General features: G+C 44.0%; 1 protein-coding gene across 2 annotated transcripts in view; it reads right to left on the reverse strand.

Annotated features, from left to right (window-relative positions):
• The window catches only part of Slc5a1 (solute carrier family 5 member 1), a 66,880-nt gene that overhangs the window by 21,931 nt on the left and 25,008 nt on the right, over positions 1-19,941 (reverse strand). The window contains exons 1-8 of one of the 2 annotated variants that reach the window (XM_069994463.1): positions 16,809-16,873; positions 16,520-16,624; positions 14,554-14,613; positions 12,839-12,943; positions 5,014-5,119; positions 4,153-4,233; positions 1,476-1,696; positions 949-1,084 (exon numbers count right to left, since the gene is read on the reverse strand). In XM_069994463.1, the coding sequence (XP_069850564.1) occupies positions 949-1,084; positions 1,476-1,696; positions 4,153-4,233; positions 5,014-5,119; positions 12,839-12,943; positions 14,554-14,613; positions 16,520-16,540 (730 nt within the window). In that variant the 5' untranslated portion in view covers positions 16,541-16,624; positions 16,809-16,873. Of the gene's footprint in view, positions 1-948; positions 1,085-1,475; positions 1,697-4,152; positions 4,234-5,013; positions 5,120-12,838; positions 12,944-14,553; positions 14,614-16,519; positions 16,625-16,808; positions 16,874-19,941 lie in introns of those variants that run through there. The other variant, XM_069994462.1, reaches the window with a different exon arrangement.

Genomic DNA, 19,941 nt, shown 5'->3' on the forward strand with positions numbered 1-19,941 from the left:
TGAGACAGACAGACAGAGGCAGAGGCAAAGAGAAAGGGAAGAAAAGAGGGAGAGGGGAAAGGAGGGAGAAAGGGCAGGGAGGGAAAGAGAGAGGAAGAAAGGGAGGAAGGAAAGAGAGAGATGGAGAAAAAAGAGAAAACAGTTGCCCACATAAGAAACCAAGGAATGTCGGGCGCTGGTGGCTCACGCCTGTAATCCTAGCTACTCAGGAGGCTGAGATTTGAGGATCACAGTTCAAAGCCAGCCCAGGCAGGAAAGACTGTGAGACTCCTATCTCCCATAAACCACCAGAAAACCGGAATTGGCGCTGCAGCTCAAGTGGTAGAGCACTTGCCTTGAGCTGAAGAGCTGAGGGACAGCGCCCAGGCCCAGAGTTCAAGCCCCACGACCAACAAAAAAAAAAAAAAAGAAACCAAGGAACTGCTAGGCTCCGATGGCTCATATCTGTAATTCTAGCCACTTAGGAGGCTGAGATCTTAGAACTCCAGTTCAAAGCCAGCACAGACAGAAAGGTCCATGAGTCTTTTAACTACAAACTTTAACCAGGAAAAAGCCAGAAGTGGAGGGATGGCTCAAGTGGGGTCGTGTATCATCTTTCAGCAAAAAAAAAAAAAAAAAAAGCCAAGTAAGAGTGTGAGACCCTGAGTTCAAACCCCAGTAACAACACACACACAAAATAAAGAAGAGGGGAGGAAAGGGACAGAGGAGAAGGGAAGAGAGGAGAGGAGAGAGAAGGAGAGGGAAGAAAAAAGAACAGACACAGAGTTAGGAGGGGAAACAAAGACAAACTAGGGAAGACAACTCCAATAGCTCCATGCCCTCAACTGGCTCGTTGTCTCCAGAAACTACAATGATGCTTAGTAACTGTGGCAAGAAAAGAAGAGATGGGAAGAGTGGGGGCACAGACGTTCGAGGGCTTTAGGCTGTGCCTTCAGTTGAAGGAATCACCTGTGTAGAGAATGCGGCTGATCATTCCTGGCATCACCATGAGGAACATGGGCAGCAGCTTCAGGTAGCCACACAGGATGCAGCCGGCCTTCACATGGGACATGTTCTTGGCTGAGAGACACCGCTGCACAATAACCTGTCCCAGGAAGTCCGGTGAGGAAGAGGTCCGGCCTCATCCCCACCCCATTAGCCCAGATTCCCCATCCTAAGTCCTACGACTCCCATGTGCTCAGTGACCCACAGAGCATGAATCCTCTTCTTCCCTTTTTTTAATTTTTTTTCAGTCATGAGACTTGAACTCAGGCCCTGAGCACTGTCCCTTCTGGTTTTTTGGTGGTTAATTGGAAACAAATATCTCAGAGGATTTTCCCACCCAAGCTGGCTTTGAACCTGGATCCTCAGATCTCAGCCTCCTGAGTCACTAGGATTACAGGCATGAGCCACCAGTGCCTGGCTCTCTCTCCCATCTTTCTTAACCCCACAAACCATGGGAGGGCCTGTCCACCATGCCTGACCCACTTCAGTACCTGATCTGTGCACCAGTACCATAAGGCAAGGATGGCTAGTCCAAAGATGAGTCCAGGCCAAGGGATGTCTCCCTTGAGGGGATCGCGGAAGATATGGAAGGAATCCTCCCTTGGGGTGTAGCATTCTTTTCTGACGGTAAGATTTCCATCGGCAATCAAGGTAGGGATGGCTTTCATGTACTTATCCATGAAGCCTTCATAACCTCCCACTTCGTGGAAAGCTGGAGAACATAGGTACAAACACAAGTATGGTAAATACTTTCAAACTTTTCTTTTATATGCTGGTTTCTTCTGCGGATGCCTGAGACATGGAAGCCTCGGCATCTAAGAGAGTTTTTACTGTGTGGTCTTGGACAAGGTGCCTGCCCATCCTGGGCCTCAGGTTTTTTTCTCCATCAAATGGGATTCTAAACCCTGCCCATCCCTCGTAGGGGCCATTTTGAGACAATACCTTGAGGTATTATTTCTAGGAAGATTTTGATGCCAGACTCTAGTATCTCATGCTTATAATCAGGAGGCTAAAATCTGAGGATCATGGTTCAAAACCAGCCTAGGCAGGAAAATCCATGAAACTATTATCTCTGGTTAACCATCCAAAAGCCAGAAGCAGAGCTGTGGCCTGAGTGGTAGAGCACTAACTTTGAACAAAAAGAAAAAAAAAAACCTCAGGAACAGTGCCCAGGCCCTGAGTTCAAGTCTCAGGACCAATATAAAAATTAAAATAATGATAATAAGGGAAAGAGTTAGTTCTAGACCACATGCAAAAGATTCTATTGTTTACATCTCCCCTGCTGTCCGCCACAATCCTTGGACCTCAGAACACAGACTAGAGATGCACAGTTCAGGAGGCTGGACACAGAGCTGTCACCCAGAAATGCAGGGGATGGCTAAGGATTGAATGAGGAATTTGGAAGCCTGCCGCCTCTCAGCAGTGCATCCTTGAATAAGTCAGCCAGCCTCCTCCTTGCTAGGATGGATATACTAGGACAAACCAAATGCAAGTTTTCGAAACCTGAGTGCTAGAAAATGGGTAAATCTTTGCAGCTCACCCAAGAGGGTATTGTATACCTAAAAATAAAAAGCACTGTGAAATGGGCACCAGTGATTCATCCCTATAATCCTCGCTACTCTGGTGGCTGAGATCTGAGGATTGCAGTTCAAAGCCAGGATGAGACTCTTATCTCCAATCAACCACTTAAAGAAAGAAAAAAAAAGGTAGATGTGGATCTATGGCTCAAGTGGTGATTGCTAGTCTTAAGCAAAAAAGCTCATGGATAGTGCCCAGGCCCTGATTTCAGGCCCACACACACACACACACACACACACACACACACACACACACACACACACACACACACACACACACACACACGCACACGCACACACACACACACAAAAGCGTTTTTCTATCTTCTCATGACAAGCATCTCTGCAGCTAGATTTTCCCCTGTTCTCTTTCAAGAAATTTTAAGAAATTGAAGGGTGAGAATGTTTAAGACACCAGTTTTTAAATTTTGGCAAATAAGGGCATTATCAGGGAAATGATCACTTACCATCAATTCATAAAAGAGTAAAATATTTAACATCACAATGTAGACAAGATATCATCAAAAACTAAAAATATAACATTGGTGAATGCTTATGTAAAAAGTATCTTAAAATATTAAAATGTTAGCCGGGCGCTGGTGGCTCACACCTATAATCCTAGCTACTCAGGAGGCTGAGATCTGAGGATCGTGGTTCAAAGCCAGCCTGGGCAGGAAAGTCTGTGAGACTCTTATCTCCAATAAACCACCAGGGAACCAGAAGTGGCACTGTGGCTCAAGTGGTAAGGTGCTAGCCTTGAGCTGAAGAGCTGAGGGATAGCGTCCAGGCCCAGAGTTCAAGCCCCATGACTGACAAAAAAAAAAAATTAAATGTTTTAGTTAATGTCAGTGCAAATGGCTCACACTTGTAATCCTAGCTACTCAAGAGGCCAAGATCTGGAGGATTACAGTTTGAAGCCAAGCCACGGAAGAAAAGTCTAGCATCTCCAGTTAACCAGCAAAAGAGCAAGAAATCCTTGCAAGTGCCAAGCCCCAAGTTCAAACCATTTTTAAAATTTATTCTTTTAGAAAAAAAAGGAAGATAAAAAAAGGAAAATGATATTTCAAAATATATTTATCTTGATGAATATTTACTTATATTTTTTTCAGCCAGTTGTGGGGCTGGAACTCAGAGCCTGGGTACTGTGCTCAAGTCTAGCGCTCTATCATTCTTCTGTTTTTCTGTTGGTTAATTTGGAGATAAGAGTCTCAGACTTTGCTACCATGATCCTCAGATCTCAGCATCCTGAGTAGCTAGCATTGCAGGCTCCTTTTTGGCCTCGTTTCTGCAGACAGAAATCAGGTTATCACAGCCTAGCCTGGCTGGGCCTGCTGACCCAAGCTATAGAGAACAGCAGGGAATCAAGGTGTTCCCTGCACCTGTCCCAACCTGAGTCCTCCCAGGATGAGGGAGCTTCCCACACCCACCACCATGGCTGCCAAATCTGGGCTGCCCCACTGCCCTTGGAGAAGCAGAGAACATGGCATTCACTGCCTGTGCCTGTGGCAGCCAAAGGGATTAAATTGGCTTTTCTCTTCCTAGGATCCCAAGTATCTGCTACTTGCCCTCACCCTGCCCTAGCCCTACTTACCAAATCCAGTCAGAATGAAAGAGCCCACAAGCATGATGGCTGTCTGCAAAGTGTCTGTGTAAATAACAGCCGCCAGGCCCCCTGAGCAGGAAACAAGACAACAGAGATGACTTCCTGTGGAGGCTGAGCGGTGCCCGCCTCCTCTTCCCACCCCCACTCCACCCTGTATCTCTTGCACACCTCCTGAGAACCACACATACATCACTCACCCCCCTACCCTCATCCCCTCCCATCCCTGTTACAATGCTTGCTGCTCAGGACATCCAGCTTTTTTTTTAAATGTCAGTGCTGAAGCTTGAACTCAGAGCCTTACTCTCTCTCCAGGCTGGTCTTCTACCACTTGAGTCACACCCCCCAGTTCTGGCTTCTGGGTGGCTCTTTGGAGATAAAGAGTTTTCATAGACTTTCCTTCCCTGGCTGGCTTTGAACTCAGATCTCAGCCTTCTGAGTCACTAGGATTATAGACATGAGCCACTGATGCCCAGCTCTTCTGCGACACTTTCTTACACCAGGAGATGGTTCAAAGGAGACAGGTCCTCTGTAGTAGGAGGATATATTGCCAAATGAAGACAGGGGAAGAGCAAAGGGCTGACTGTGAAGATTCCTGAGGACATTAACAAATTTGCCACTCCCTCTTTCCTAGAACCATCTTATTAACTTCTTGCCCTCAAATATATGAGGCTCTAATTGAGCAGGAAGTTCCTTTGCTGATCCTGCCTCTCCTAACCCAGGCAGAGTAACATGTCTTTAAAAGATCCCTTATCTGTCTTCCTCAAGGCAAAAGCCACCACGTTCCTTAAGTTCCATTTATCCTTCACAAGTACCTGGGCTTGAACTGCTGGTTCATTTGAATGGACTTACCTGTAATTGTGTAAAGGGCAGTGATTGCTAATAAGATAATTATGGCCAAGTAGATATTCAGACCCAAGGCCATATTGATGAATATAGCCCCAGAGAAGATATCTGCCTAGAAGGAGAAAAGAGGCAGAGTTAGGGGAGAGACAGGCCAATGAGCTCCTGAGCAAGTGTGATTGAAGGTGATAACTGGGTCTTCATGAGGGAAAATATTCCATGGCCAAAAAGATCTGTGATTTAATAAATGCAAGCCAGATTCTTTGCTATACAACTTCTCTGATCCTTTAGGATAGACCACAGACTGCAAATCTCTAGAAAGGTAAGATAGTACAGGATGCTTTTAAACTTAATTAACTATGAAGGTCTTTTTTTGCTGTGCACCAGATGGCTCATGCCTATAATCTTAGCTACTCAGGAGGCTAAGATCTGAGGCTCAAGGTTGGAATCAAAGAGTCCTAACCCCAATTAACTAGCAAAAATCCAGAAGTGGAGGTGTAGCTCAAGTGATAGTGCACCAACCTCGAGAGGAAAAAAAAAAACAAAAACAAAAACTAAAGAAGAATGTAAGGCCCTGAGTTCAGGCATCAGTACTAGCACAAAAAAAGTTCAAAAAGGCTTTTTTGCTAAGGAACAACAATCAACACCTTATCTCCATCTATAGACTGTTGCTCATAATCATCCATAATGGGTGGGGTTTATTGTTGTTTCTGGTTTGGGGTTTTGTCTGTATGTGGGTCTGTGTCTGTGTCTATGTCTATGTGCTGGTCCTGGGGCTTGAACTCAGGGCCTAGGTGCTGTCTCTAAGCTTTTGTGCTTAAGGCTAGCACTCTACCATTTGAGCTACATCTCTACTTACAGCTTTTTGGTGATTAATTAGAGATAAGAGTCTCACAGACTTCCCTGGCCTGACGGGCGTCAAACCTCTATCTTCAGATCTCAGCCTCCTAAGTAGTTATGATTACAGGCATGAGACATGGTGCCCAGACACTGTGGGTGGTTTTTTTGCTGTTTATTTGGGGGGGAGGGGATTGTTTGTTTTTGTTTTCGGTCTGAGGCTTGAACTCTGGGCCTGGGCACTGTCCCTCAGCTCTTCAGCTCAAGGTGAGTGTTCTACCACTAGAGCCACAATGCCACTTCCGGTTTTCTGGTGGTTAACTGGGGATAAGAGTCTCATAGATGTTCCTGCCCCAGTTGGCTTTGAAATGCAATCCTCAGATCTCAGCCTCCTGAGTAGCTAGGATTACAGGTGTGAGCCACAGGCTCCTGGCTATGGGTAGTTTTTAACACCTTGGTTTGGTGAACATAGCTTATCAGATCTATTCCCAAAAGCAAGTCTCAATTCTTTTGAGCCGATGAGTGGGAAACTCAACACCATAACCATCACTCCAACAGTGGAGAGAAACTTCAGCACGATTAAAATTTTTATCTTCCCAACCCACAAACCAAACACACCCAGAACATCACCAAATCTCTCTGACATGGTAGGCTTTCTTCAGAACTGGTTCTACCTAAATTATCTCTCTTCTCAGGGGATTGTTCTCTCTTTGCTCCTGAACCCATTAATTATGTTCTCAATGCGATCCTTTTCACCTTCTCTCTTCTCCCTGTCCCATATTGAATCTTCGACTTGACAGGATGGTGCAGCTGCTAATACTAACCAGCAGAGGGCGCTAAGGTCTCCCAAAATCAATGTTCATGTTCTCTCCAAAATAACCACACTATCATAAGTGAATCTATCATGGAGAAACTAGACTTTCCTGAATGAAATGCATGATGTTTTGGGGGATTTTTTTTGGGGGGGGTCCGGTCGTGGGGCCTGAACTCTGGGCCTGGGCACTGTCCCTCAGCTCTTCAGCTCAAGGCTAGCGTTCTACCACTTGAGCCATAGCACCACTTCCGGCTTTTTTCTTTTTGCTTATGTGATGCTGAGGAATCGAACCCAGGGCCTCAGGCATGCAAGGCAAGTGCTCTACCACTGAGCCACCTTCCCAGCCCCTGCATGGGGCTTTACAAAATCCAATGCGTTTCAAGGCATGCAAAGGGCTCAAAGCCCTAGATCTTTTTTTTAACTCAGCTCTGTTACAGCTCCTCTCTATTCTCCATCCTTCCTCCTCCTCAGCCCCACTCCAGCTCTCCAGAGCTCTCCAGTCACTTAGCCCCCAGCCCCCAGACCTTCCCCTCCTTCCTGGATGGTTTCAATGTATACCCCCAAGAGTTCATGCATTAGAACCTCAGTCCCCAAATCCATATTGTTGATGGTATTTGGAGAATAAAAGGCCATTATGAGGATAGGGACCCTATTTATGATTATGGCTTTTTATATGGTGGCGGGGGGAGGGGAAATGCGTGCTGGTGGCTCACACCGGTAATCTGGTAAAGCTGGCATCTGAGACGAAGCTCAATGGCAACCAGGCAGGTAAGTCCATGAGACTCGATCTCCAATTAACCAGCAAAGAGCCAAACAAAAGTGGAGCTATGGCTCACATGATAGAGCACTAGCCTTGAGGAAGACAGAGAGCGAGGGAGGGAGGAAGGGAAGGAAGGGTGAAATAGAGGAAATGAAGAAATAAAAATAGGAAGGAAAGGAATGGGAGGGAAAAGAAGAAAAGGGGTAGGAGGGGAAAGGAAGGGAAGAGAGGGAAAGAGAAGAGAGGGAAGGAAAGGAGAGGGGAAGGAAGGAGATGGAAGAAGAGGAAGGAAAGAGAGAGAAGGAAAGGAGACGAAAGATGTAGGAAGAAAAGATGAAGGGCAGGAAGGAGAGGAGAGGAGAGAGAAGAGGAGGGGAAGGAAATTTGCCCAATGTGCTAAGCAAAACCACCCTAAAATGAAATGTTTAAAGTATGTTCCTTGAAACCAGAGAACATACTTTTGGCAAAATTTTTCTACACAGAGTCAGGTAGTGAATGCTTTTGACTTCATGAACTACATCTCTGACAAATAGCCCCTGCAACAGAAAAGCAACCGCGGATAAAGTAAACAAATGGACCTCACTGTGTTCCAATAAAACTTTATTGACACAGCAGATAGTAAGGTTGGATTTTGCCCAAAGGCATGGCTCCCATTACTTTGCAAGTGTGGATGAGCAACATATAGGGCACTCTTAAAGAAAAGTCTATGTCTCCCCTTTCCCCACGCCCAGTTTAAAGATTCAGGCCTCAGCTGGAAAACTTCTGAAAGCAGAGTCTCTACTTGCAATGAGTCCCAGGCAGGTTGCTGTGCCTCCATTCAGATATGTTAAGATGCTGTGATTTTCTCTCTGTGTGTGTGTGTGTGTGTGTGTGTGTGTGTGTGTGTGTGTGTGTGTGTGTGTGTGTGTGTGTGTGTGTGTGTGTGTTCTCTACCTGTTTTTGTCCTAACCAACATGTAGCTGAGCCTTTTAATAAATCCTGCCTGAGGCAATGAGGTTTCCAAGCCTCATCACTACCATATCTCTTTCCATTTGTGAAAGTGAACAGCACCAGCAATTTAATATCTGAACCTTCATCAAAAGCCAAAGCTTTTGATCATGACCTAAGGCTTCCAAATACATGGTAGAATTGCCATAAAAGTTTATTGCCCTCATGATCTCTGATAATCGCCCAGGGGAAATAGGAACAGAGACATTTAGCTGTCACGTGCAAAGCATAAAATTGGAGGCTTTATCTCAAGTGATTATGCATATTTGGATAAGATACACTGTGTGCGGAAATCTTGCCGCACAGAACGCTTCTCAGAACTTGATAAAGGTAGGAACTCACAAGGGTCAATAAAATCCAGGAGTTTATGAAGTGCACTGGATCTCAGAACACAAAAGAACAAGGCCACAAGATAGCAGCCTTTGGCTTTCTTTTGGCCTCTGGTTTGGGTTTGAGTTTTGTTTGTAAGTAGTTGTCCACAGGGATTTCTCAACAGGTTAGATCTATGAGAACAACACGTCTTGATCCATGCTACCTCTTCTATGGCTTTTCCCATCTTTCCACATCTTATCCCTACATGATTCCATTTTCCCTTTGCTTTCTGTCTCCCACCAATTATACACCTGATGGATCCTTACATTCTGCCGAAACTCCTGAGGTGGATCTGAATGTGTTTCCTCTTCTCACATATCACAAACCATACACACACACACACACACACACACACACACACACACACACACACACACACGTTCATCTTTGTGTGATAGAAATACTTTACCACTATATTAACTAACAGGGTTTTTTTTTTTCTCTTTAATCCGTGAGTTCTTACCTCTGTATTCTAGGCTCCTAGCAGACTCAGCTAATTCAGTGTAATTCCTTTTCAACTTCCATGCTCCATGACTCATAGTAAGCCAATGGAATTTACAAGGATAAAGCCTTGCCCTTTGGCACCAATGTTCCTCTTCAGGTCCTTCCTAGATCCTTCCCGTTCCTTATTTGGGGCATTCACTTATAATGTGAGGTTCAGTTAACCAGCTCTCATTTTTCCCAGGGTCTTGAATTTAACCAGCTCAGTGTTTGGAGAATGTAAGACTTGGAAGACAGTGAGGGCTGAGTGCCAGTGACTCAAGCCTGTCATCCTAGCTACTCAGGAGGCTGAGATCTGAGGATCACAGTGTAAAGCCAATCCAGACAGAAAAGTATATGTGACTCCTATCTCTAATTAACCAGAAAAAAAGCTAGGAATGAAACTGTGGCTCAACCAGTCAGGTATTAGCTTTGAGGAGAAAAAAAATCTCAGGAACAGCACCCAGGCCCTGAGTTCAAATAGAAAGAAAGCAGAAGGAGAAGATCAATGAAGAGCATACATAAATCAATGAAGGTTATACTTCAGATTTCCCTGAGTATAGTGATTTTTGTAGACATAGATCCTTTCTTTTGTGTGTGTGCCAGTCTTGGAGCTTGAACTCAGGGCCTGGGTGCTGTCTTTAAGATTTTTTTTTCTCAAGGCTACAGCCAAAAAAAAAAAGTAGATAAAATGATAACAGCAAGAGTATCTTTTGATGTTTAAAAACATTCATATGTACACACAGTCATGTTTGAGTGTGCATAAATGTGGACATATATGTGTACATATGCAAACAGATGGTACTAATCTGTGATTCAATTTCACATGCAGTAGGATGTTGGTCAGAATCCCCAGTGAAGAACCCAGAAACCATGTACAATTCAAATCCAAAATCCAGAAGAAAAAAGAAAAGAAAAGCTGAGACTTCTGGAGAATGAATCCGAATCTAAGCCTAAAGAAACTGCCCCTCAGCTACCTAGAAACTCTCAAGTCCAGGGCAGTTTAATCAGTAACCTGAAAAATAGGCGAGGTGATAGAGAAGTCAGGAAGAGAGGTCGGGCACTAGTTTAATTATATGACTACCCCTATACCAGCTCCAAGGGAAGAGACTGCCCTTTCCTTGACAACTGTGATCAACAGACTCTCTCCAGCTTGAACTGTGGACTTGGAGAGTGCTTGCCTCTGAATAAGGAAAGCCCAGCACCTTTCTCTATATGCTCATTAAATATAAGCCTAATGGAGGTACAGCTCCCTCACCTGCCTACCTTTCCTTCTTGTATGATTCCCCACCTTCCTACTTACATTCTGTGTTCTCTTCTTAGATCAATGCCTTTCCTCTTTTATGAAGCCATGACTTGATTTTTTTTGTCTGTCATGGGGTTTGAACTCAGGGCCTGAGTGCTGTCCCTAAGCTCTTTTGCTCAAGGATAGTGCTTTACCACTTTGAGCCTCAGTGCTGTAAGCATTATGCCCACCTTTGGTCCTCAGCTCCACCCAGACCTGAGCTCCTCCCTGCCTTGGAGTTCGGGCCACACAGCTGGCCCCTCCCCTCTCTGCCAGACCCACCTGAACTCCCATCTACCTCACTTCCTTACCCCTCAGACCCTGCTGCTACCTAGATAGTGGAGGATGCCATGTGCAGATAAACCTTGTAATAATCTTTCTCCTGTGCCTGCCTGCCTCTGCTTGGTCCCCTGGGATGGATGTGACGGATCCTTTCAAGTGCAACAAAAAAATGGACTAAGACATTGAATTCCCCCAAAAGATTACAAATCAGGATACAATAAAGCCACTTGCACAACCATGTTCATTGCTGCACTATTCACCAAAGCCAAGGCATGGAAACAACCCAGGTGACCCTCAGTGGACAAATGGATGGTGAAAATATGGTATATAGGCACAATTCTTCCATTAAGGAGAGTCATATTACATCATTTGCAAAGAAATGGATGGACTTGAAAAAAATTATGTTAGGGGAAGTAAGCCAGAAAGACAAAAGATGCATGTTTTCTCTCATATGTGAAAGCTATAACTAATTTATAAATGCACAAATAAACACAAGGGGGTTGTATGCAAATGTATATAAGTGTATTAAGCAAAATATGGTATTTACACAGAACTATTCAAATGGTGTAATTCATTAGAAAGACTAAGTCACAGTCCAACAAAATGAATACCAGGGAAGGGGTGACCTTGTCCAAAAAAATGGTACTTATTACCTGATTTATAACTCCCCTGCAAACACCTTAATAATAACAGATAAATTGTAAAAAATAAATACCAAGAAACTAGTGCTTGAAAAGTGGAAGGTGAGGGCAGGGGGAGGATGGATGAATGACGAGAGGAAGGGGATTGGAGAATGTAGCCATAAAAATTCAATGCATAGCCTATGAAATTAAGAAAATAAAGGGGAGGCCTTGGGTTAGGAGGGATGGGGAGAATGAGAGAGGAGACATCAATCAAGATGCATTGTACTCATAAACCAATTTGTTGAGTGGCAACTCCTTTGTATAACTACTTAAAGATAATAAACATGTAATTTAATTTTAATGGCCAATAAGCACATGAAAAAATGAACTAAGACACCTACCTCTCTCAAAGAAAATATAAATTAAAAAAAGAACAAAACATAAATTAATATTAAACAAATAAACAAGCAAATGAGTCCAGCAGTCCCTTGCAGAGTTGGCACTGGTTGGAATCAGAACACAGACTGTCTTAGGATTGAGGCCAGCCCATAGATAACCTTAATCTCTTTATTCTTTTTAATTGACAAATGAAATGTCTGTATATTTCTCATATATAACACAATGTTTTAAAACAGGGATATATTGTGAGCTGGGCACCAAGGGCTCACAACTGTAACCATAGCTACTCAGGAGCATGAGAGCTAAGGATCTTAGTTCAAAACCAGACTGGAAAAAAAAGTTTGCTAGCCTCCATCTCCAAATTATCTAGCAAAAAGTCAGACTGGAGGTGCAGCTCAAGTGATAGAGCACTTGCCCAGAAAGTGTAAGGCCTTGAGTTCAAACCCCCTCAAAAAAAATATATATGTATGTATGATTGTATGTACATTATTGAAGGACCAGTTGAGCTAATTAACATATACTTGAACTCAGAGCTTTGTGCTCTTGCTTAGGTTTTTGCACTCAAGGCTGGCACTTACCACTTGAGCCACATTTTCCACTTCTGGCTTTTTGCTGGTTAATTGGAGAGAAGAGTCTCTTGGATTTGTCTGCCACGGTGATCCTCAGATCTCAGCCTCCTGAGTAGTTAGAATTATAAGGCCTGAGCTACCAGCCTAATTGCCTCTTAATCTTGTATTAATAACAGCTCTAACTGAACCTGCATAAGCCTGTTATGGTTTTACCCCAGATGGCAGAGGTGAACAAGCAGTTCCATTGAAGGCCACTGGCTCCTTGATGCATGAAATTGATCTTTGGCCCCAGGAACAAGAAGGCTTACAAACGGAGTTCATGGGAACAATAGAGCTGCCTGTGGGTAGGGTGGCCCTGCTTGCTAACCAATGAGAGTGGGCAGCTTCCGAAGCAGACAGTCCCAGCCCCCACGCCAGCATACTCACGGAAATCTTGGTGAAAATGTAGAGCAACAGAGACAGAACGGAAAGGTAGATCTGGATCCTCTTGCCTCCAAACCGCTTCCGCAGATATTCAGGCATGGTCACCACCTGCATGAGGAGCAAGAAGGTCACCACCAGCCACTGTGACCAGGTCACTACCATCCAGAGGCTCCCAGAGGGTCCACGTGGGCAGAAAAACAGGGTCCACCCTGGTGTGGTGAAGGATTCATAATCCTGTTGGCTCAGAAATTGTGCAAAGCAGCCAGATGGCCCTGAACTTCCAGCTCATGTGTGCTTTCCAGGCCTTGAGAACTTACTTACTCCACTAGAAAAGAAGCTGATGTTATCCTAATACACAGAAAATGTACAGTAAAACACCTGCTTCTGAATGAACACGTGACTAGACATAGTGAAGTAAGCCCAGAGAAGGAGGGACATAAATATAAATAAATATAAATGCAAATATAAGTATAAATAACTATATAGACATAGATAATATATTGTATACATCATTTGTATTATTATATTATTTATTATTATGTACTATATATGATATATATATATGGGTAATATGCTACATATGATGTATTATGTATCATATATACTAAATAACATGTTCTTTGTATTATGTTATATTTTTAAAGATATGTCAAATACATTAAATAATTTAATATTTGAATATTTATGTAATATTTAAATCATACCTAAATAATTAAATAATATATATTTTAAATGATGTATTATATGACATAATAATATAGAATATGCAATGTATAGTATGTCATATATTATGTACATTATATTATATGCAACCTTTATAAAAACAATATTTAATACAGCATATAAAACATAATATGTGATATATTATGCTATATACTATGTATATGTAATACATCACATATTATATGTGTTATAGAGATGACCATACAGATCACCTACACAAACAAGACAAGGATCTATCCTCCTGCCAGTGGACCAAACAAGTTGGCCAAGGCCGAATTTGACCTTGGCCAAGACTCTCCACTCAGGCAGTGCAAAGGAATGTGTGGCTGCAGGCCTGCCCAAATGTGCTAGTAGCTCCTTTTTGCAAAGTCCAACCTCAATTCCTGTCTTGCTCCTTCCACACTTAGCCCTTGTCCCACTACAACATGTGTTATCCACCACCTGGGAACTTCCAGAAGATGAAGAGTCTGCCCTGAGTGTATCCCATACTGCCTTTGGCTCCTGACGTGTAAACTTGTGCATGGGAGACGCTGTTTCTACCTCACTGAGCAGGTGTACTAAAGCTACCCTATGTCCAAGTCAGAGAGGAAAAGGACCAACCATGTATTTGACCATTGGGTTCCAGCTGCATACTCAATATACAAGAGCTACTCATACGCATAAATGAAAGGGAAATAGAATCCTTTTTCTGTCTCTGCTCCTTTTCTAAGAGTAGAGACTAGAGACCATTTCACCACAAACAATTCAAGGAAACACAGGCTCCAAACAGAATGGGGCTGCTCAAGGGACCATCCTACAAGTCACAGTCACAATCTTGGACATGAACTTGGAGCCAGAAGAAACTATATTTACAAACTGACAATGAAAGCCAAGCTACAGCTTTTCTCATTCCTTAATCTCATTTTTATGGGATTTTTCTCAACAAGGGACTTTTTTTCTCCTCCCTCTCATGTATGTATTTACAAACAGGCAAGAATAAGGGAGAAGATACTTACCCCAGCCTTAATGTAAATGGGGACAAAAATCCAGCCCAGAACAACCACAAGAACCAGAGCCTGAAATCAAAAGAAGAGGTGGATTCAAATCAGGAGATACTTTAACTCATCCCTGCTTAACTGAAGGACCCCTTGCTGCTAGAGGCAAATCAATCAGAATTTTCCTTTATGAAGCTCTGAGGACACACCTCACACCTTTATGAGGCTCTGGCTCACAGAAAACTTAGAAGCTGCCCACAAACATCACAACCCTTAGGGTGCCATCCAGAGCTGTGAATTCCCCTCTGCCTCCTTTCTGATTTACAATGTAAAATCCCATGGAGAGCTGGATGCTGGTAGCCCAGGCCTGAAATCCTAGCTACTCAGGAGGCTGAGAGCTGAGGATCCGATTATAGTCTAAAACCAGCTCAATCAGATAAATCAGACTCTTCTCTCCAATGAACCAACAACCGCCCCTGCCCCAAGCAGGGGGGTATGGCTCAAGTAGTAGGATGCCAGCTTTAAGCCAAAAAGCTAAGAGAAAGCCAGAGGCTCTGAGTTCAAGTCCCAGTATTGGCAAATAAATAAATAAATAACATTTAGAGAAACAGGGGGAGAATAATGGTAAACATCTCCAAACTGGCTAGAAGGGTACTGAGGTCCTTGAGGTCCTTGTCTTTTTAACACCCAGGGGAAAAAAAGGCCATAAACAGTAGGAGTGGGGGGACCATCTCCTGCTACTATGGTAAAAGGGAGGTAGGGTCCTGAGCTTGCTTCCATATACCCCAGCCTTCCCATCTATGCTCCAGGTGTCTTTAAGGGGCTCCCTAACATTTCAATCTCCTCTACTGACTAAACTGGCTAAGTTCTAAGACTCTCTCTTGGATCTGATCTAACAAATGTCCACACAAGGTTTTACATCTTCCAGACCTATTCCTTAGTTTAGTAGGAGGTGATAGGTCCTTTAAAAGGTGGGGCATTAAAAAAAAATAAAAATAAAAGGTGGGGCCGGGCGCTGGTGGCTCACGCCTGTAATCCTAGCTACTCAGGAGGCTGAGATCTGAGGATCGCAGTTCAAAGCCAGCCCGGGCAGGAGAGACCGTGAGACTCCTATCTCCAATAAACCACCAGAAAACCTGAAGTGGCGCTGTAGCTCAAGTGGTAGAGCGCTCGCCTTGAGCTGAAGAGCTGAGGGACAGAGCCCAGGACCAGAGTTCAAGCCCCATGACCGACAAAAATAAATAAATAAATAAATAAAAGGTGGGGCATAAAAGGTAATTGAGACCACTGCTCCGAAAGTGATGCCTTTCTCCTGGCTATAGGTCTGGAGGGAAGGTTGTTATACTAGTTTGAGCCTGGAAGTGGCGCTGTAGCTCAAGTGGTAGAGCTGAAGAGCTGAGGGACAGCGCTCAGGCCCAGAGTTCAAGCCCCACAACCAACAACAACAAAAAAAAAATTGAGCCTCAGCCTGGCACCGTGGTTCATGCCTGTACAATCCTAGCTACTCAGGAGGCTGAGATCTGAGGATTGCTTATTCAAACCGGCAGGAGCAGGAAAGTCTGTGAGATTCTCATCAACAATGAACCATGGAAAAGCTGGAAATGGAGGTGTGGCTCAAGTGACAGGAGTGCCAAGCTTGAGAAAAAGTATGAAGAAATGGTCCAGGCCCTGAGTTAAAAAAAAAAAAAAAAGCCTGATTGTGGTCTCACCCAGCTTCTCTGGCCCCCCACATATGGGTGCCATGTTCTCTGTCTCTAATACATGCACCACCATTGCCATCTACTATGAGGTGGGGGGGGGGTGTAGGGGATGGGGGGGCTTCTAAGAGTCTATACCAAACTGTTTGGACTTTTAATCTCCAACTATGTGCTCAATAGGGCTTCTTTTCTTTATAAGATTAGCTTGCCTCAGGTATTTTGTGGTAGTCATGATTGCCCAGTACAGGTTCTTTCCACCAGGAGGACTCCCTGGTTCTGATGATACTCACATTCCATTCAAAGCCCCCCATGGCAATGCCTGAGGCGGCGCCCGTCCCCGCCAGCCCGACGAAGTGCCCACTTCCGATGTTACTGGCGAACAGAGAGGCTCCGATCTGAAAAACGCAAACACAAAGTCAGGTGTGGATGCCAGGCTTCACCAAGACCCTTGGGATGGGCCAAAGACAGAAGAGATACAGTCTGCCAAAGAAGGACGTGATAGCCCAGGGCAAGCGGGGGTCTTGACTGTGATGGCCTATGTTTGAGTCACTTGTTCCCCTAAAAGGTGGGGGGGAGTACCTTGGAAAATGGTGAAGGTGGAAGAGACAGGGCAGGGGGGATGTATCCCCAAAACAGATCATCCGTGAGTCTTCTGTGAACCCCATACTAAGTAATGAAGACACAAGGAGGCCCCAAACCCATGGAGCTCTCAGAAAAGTCTTCTCAAGGCTACTCCAGAGGGTTCAACTCCATGTCCTCTGGAGAGCCCGGGGCCTAGCGCCGTGTGCCAGTCAGGCTTCCGGTAACTAGTAGACAATGTTCTGGAAAGGAATCCTTTCAAAGAAACACCTGGGCCTCGGTCACTCGTCAAATAGAGGAGCCTGGATACCAGGCACCAGTGAATCACGCCTGAAATCCTAGCCACTCAGGAGGCTGAGGTGTGAGGATTGTGGGTTGAAGACAGCCCAGGCAGACTCCCCTATCCAATTAACCAGCAAAAAGCCAGAAGTGGAGTTTGTGGTTCAAGTGGTAGAGCGCTAACCTTGATCACAAAAGCTCAGGGACAGTGTCCAGGTCCTGAGTTCAAGTCCTAGTACTCACACACACACACACACACACACACACACACACAGAGTATATTTAATGCACCTAATCTACCAACACCATTGTCTCAGTCTAGCCAACATTAAGATTTCTCAGAGCACTTACCTTTTCACCCACAGTTGGGAAAAATCGTCGAAAACAAAGCCTGTTCTATAAGAGGGCGTTATATAACTCATAATTATGTTCTTAGTAGTACAGCATTAGATTTAATGGTTGATCCAGTGGAAGGTGATAAATTATAATTCATGCTTTTTATTATTCTCAAAATGTAATGGCTGCATTGGCAAACTTTGACACCATCACAAAGTTGAAGAACTTTTATGTTTAACTGAACCCTGGTAGGTTGGGGATCAGCTGTATAATTGTTTTTGCTAAGAAGATGGGAGGGGGCTAAAAGTTAATTTTCTAATTTGTCCTTGTTAACTGACTCAAATTCTTTGAACTTTCTACAAGCACATACCAGTCACACAGGGTTTGTTGTAGCATTTCTACACATGCATGCCCTCATCAAAAACACCCCTCTATCTCTCTCCCTCCCCTTGCCCCCCTACTTCCAACACAATTTTAATAGATTGCACTATGCTATTTTCATGTGTGTATGTTTCTAATGTCCCTAAGATGGTCCAAATCTAAAACAAAAATCTGTGTTTCCCAAAAGACACACTACACCAAGAAACTGTTCGAAAGCTACCTGCCCACCTGCTCAGAGTCATTCTTTCATGATTTATCACCTTTCACTTGATCAATTATTAAACCTAATGCTGTACCATTAAGAACATCATTATCAGAAATGATTAACTGAATTAGATTAATCTTAAATTCAACAAGCCTTCTCCCACCACCCTCCCCCCAGGGGGAGGGGGGCGCCATTGGACTTTAACATATCTCAGGCGGTCCTGGTGCCCTCTCCTCATCCTCTGTGAGGGGAACAGAATGAAGCCAAAGGGTTGTTTGTTTGTTTTACAATACTAGAATGTTCTGGAATCAGCGTGGGTCCATTTCTCTCAAGGGTACCACCTTTAACTCATTCTCTTTTCCTTCCCTTTGCTCCATGAACTGTACACTCTAATTTACCACAATCTCTCATTCTACTTTCACAAAGTCCTTGCTTCTAGCACTTTCTACATCACCCTTGGCTGCCTGTCTAGCTCTAGACAGAACTAGAACTGTGCAACATTTGTTTGTTTGTTTGTTTGTTTGTTTGTTTCTGTATGACCTCAAGTCGCACCTTCCTATCAGTCACCCCCACAAACACAACCACATAAGCAAGTTACCTCCCCAAAGCACAACTGGGGTTATATCATTGTCCTGGCTGCCACCCCGTCCTAGGGACCTAGCGGGTGACCTTTTTGACAGCTTCGGGCTAAAAGGCCTAAGTCCTAAGAACTCACCAAGATTTTAAAGTAAAATTCTTTCCACTACAAAGGCAGCATGAGCTTAAAGGAAAAAAAAAATCACTTGAGACCAGCACTGGTGGTTCATGCCTGTAATCCTAGCTACTTAGGGAGCTGAGATTTAGAGGATTGTAGTTCAAGGCAGAAAAGTTCGCTAAACTCCATCTCTAAAATAGCCAGCAAAAAACAGGGCTAGAGGTGTGACTCAAGTGGTAGATTGACATTCAAGCAAGACCCTAAGTTCAAACCCCAGTACTGGGAAAAAGGTAGATAGAGGGCTGGGAAGGTGGTCCAATGGTAGAGTGCTTGCCTTGCAGGCATGAAGCCCTGGGTTCGATTCCTCAGCACCACATAAGCAGAAAAAGCCGGAAGTGGTGCTGTGGCTCAAGTGGTAGAGCCCTAGCCTTGAGCTAAAGAGCTGAGGGACAATGCTCAGGCCCAAAGATCAGGCCCCATTATCGACAAAAAAAATAGTAGATAGATAGATAGATAGATAGATAGATAGATAGATAGATAGATAGATAGATAGATAGATAGATAGACAGATAGATAGATAGATAGATTAGATAGATTAGATAGATAGATAGATATGAGAGTTAGATATAGATATGAGTTGAATGTTTTCCTGGCCTCTTACTATCTGGGTGCTCACACCTGGGGACTTCGCATCCCCTCTTGCCAGAATTGTGCAGGATCCAAAGGAGATGAGGAATTAGTAATGACTGTAAGCTGGCTGACTCTACTTAGTGTCCCTTTACTCCAAGTTCTCCCAAAAAGACAAATTATTTCACCCTTCAAGAAAATTCAAAAAAGCCAAGCACCAGCCAATCCTAACTAGTCAGAGGCTGAGACTTAGATACTCATGGTTCAAAACCAGCCCAGGAAGAAAAGTCTGAAGGACTCCATCCCCAAATAACCAGCAAAAAGCTGGGCTGGAGGTGTGGCTCAAGTGGTAGAGCACCAGACATGAGCAAGAAAGCTGAAGGAAAATGCAAGGCCCTGGGTTCAAGCCCCTGAGTACCAGATGGGGGTTGGGGGAAATAGTTATAAAGCCTGTATGTGATTACAGGTATGAGCCCCTGACACCCAGCTTCCCAGTGATTCTTATGCATAATAAAGTTTAGACTCCATTCAAAGTCACCATTTCTTCGACTTAGTTTTGACCTGTCCTAGAAATAAATCTACTGTTCCTAACTACTAAGTCAAAACGCTAA

The sequence above is a fragment of the Dipodomys merriami genome, unplaced genomic scaffold (assembly GCF_024711535.1).
Source record: "Dipodomys merriami isolate MVZ:Mamm:240054 unplaced genomic scaffold, mDipMer1.0.p SCAF_45, whole genome shotgun sequence".
NCBI classification, from domain to species: domain Eukaryota; kingdom Metazoa; phylum Chordata; class Mammalia; order Rodentia; family Heteromyidae; genus Dipodomys; species Dipodomys merriami.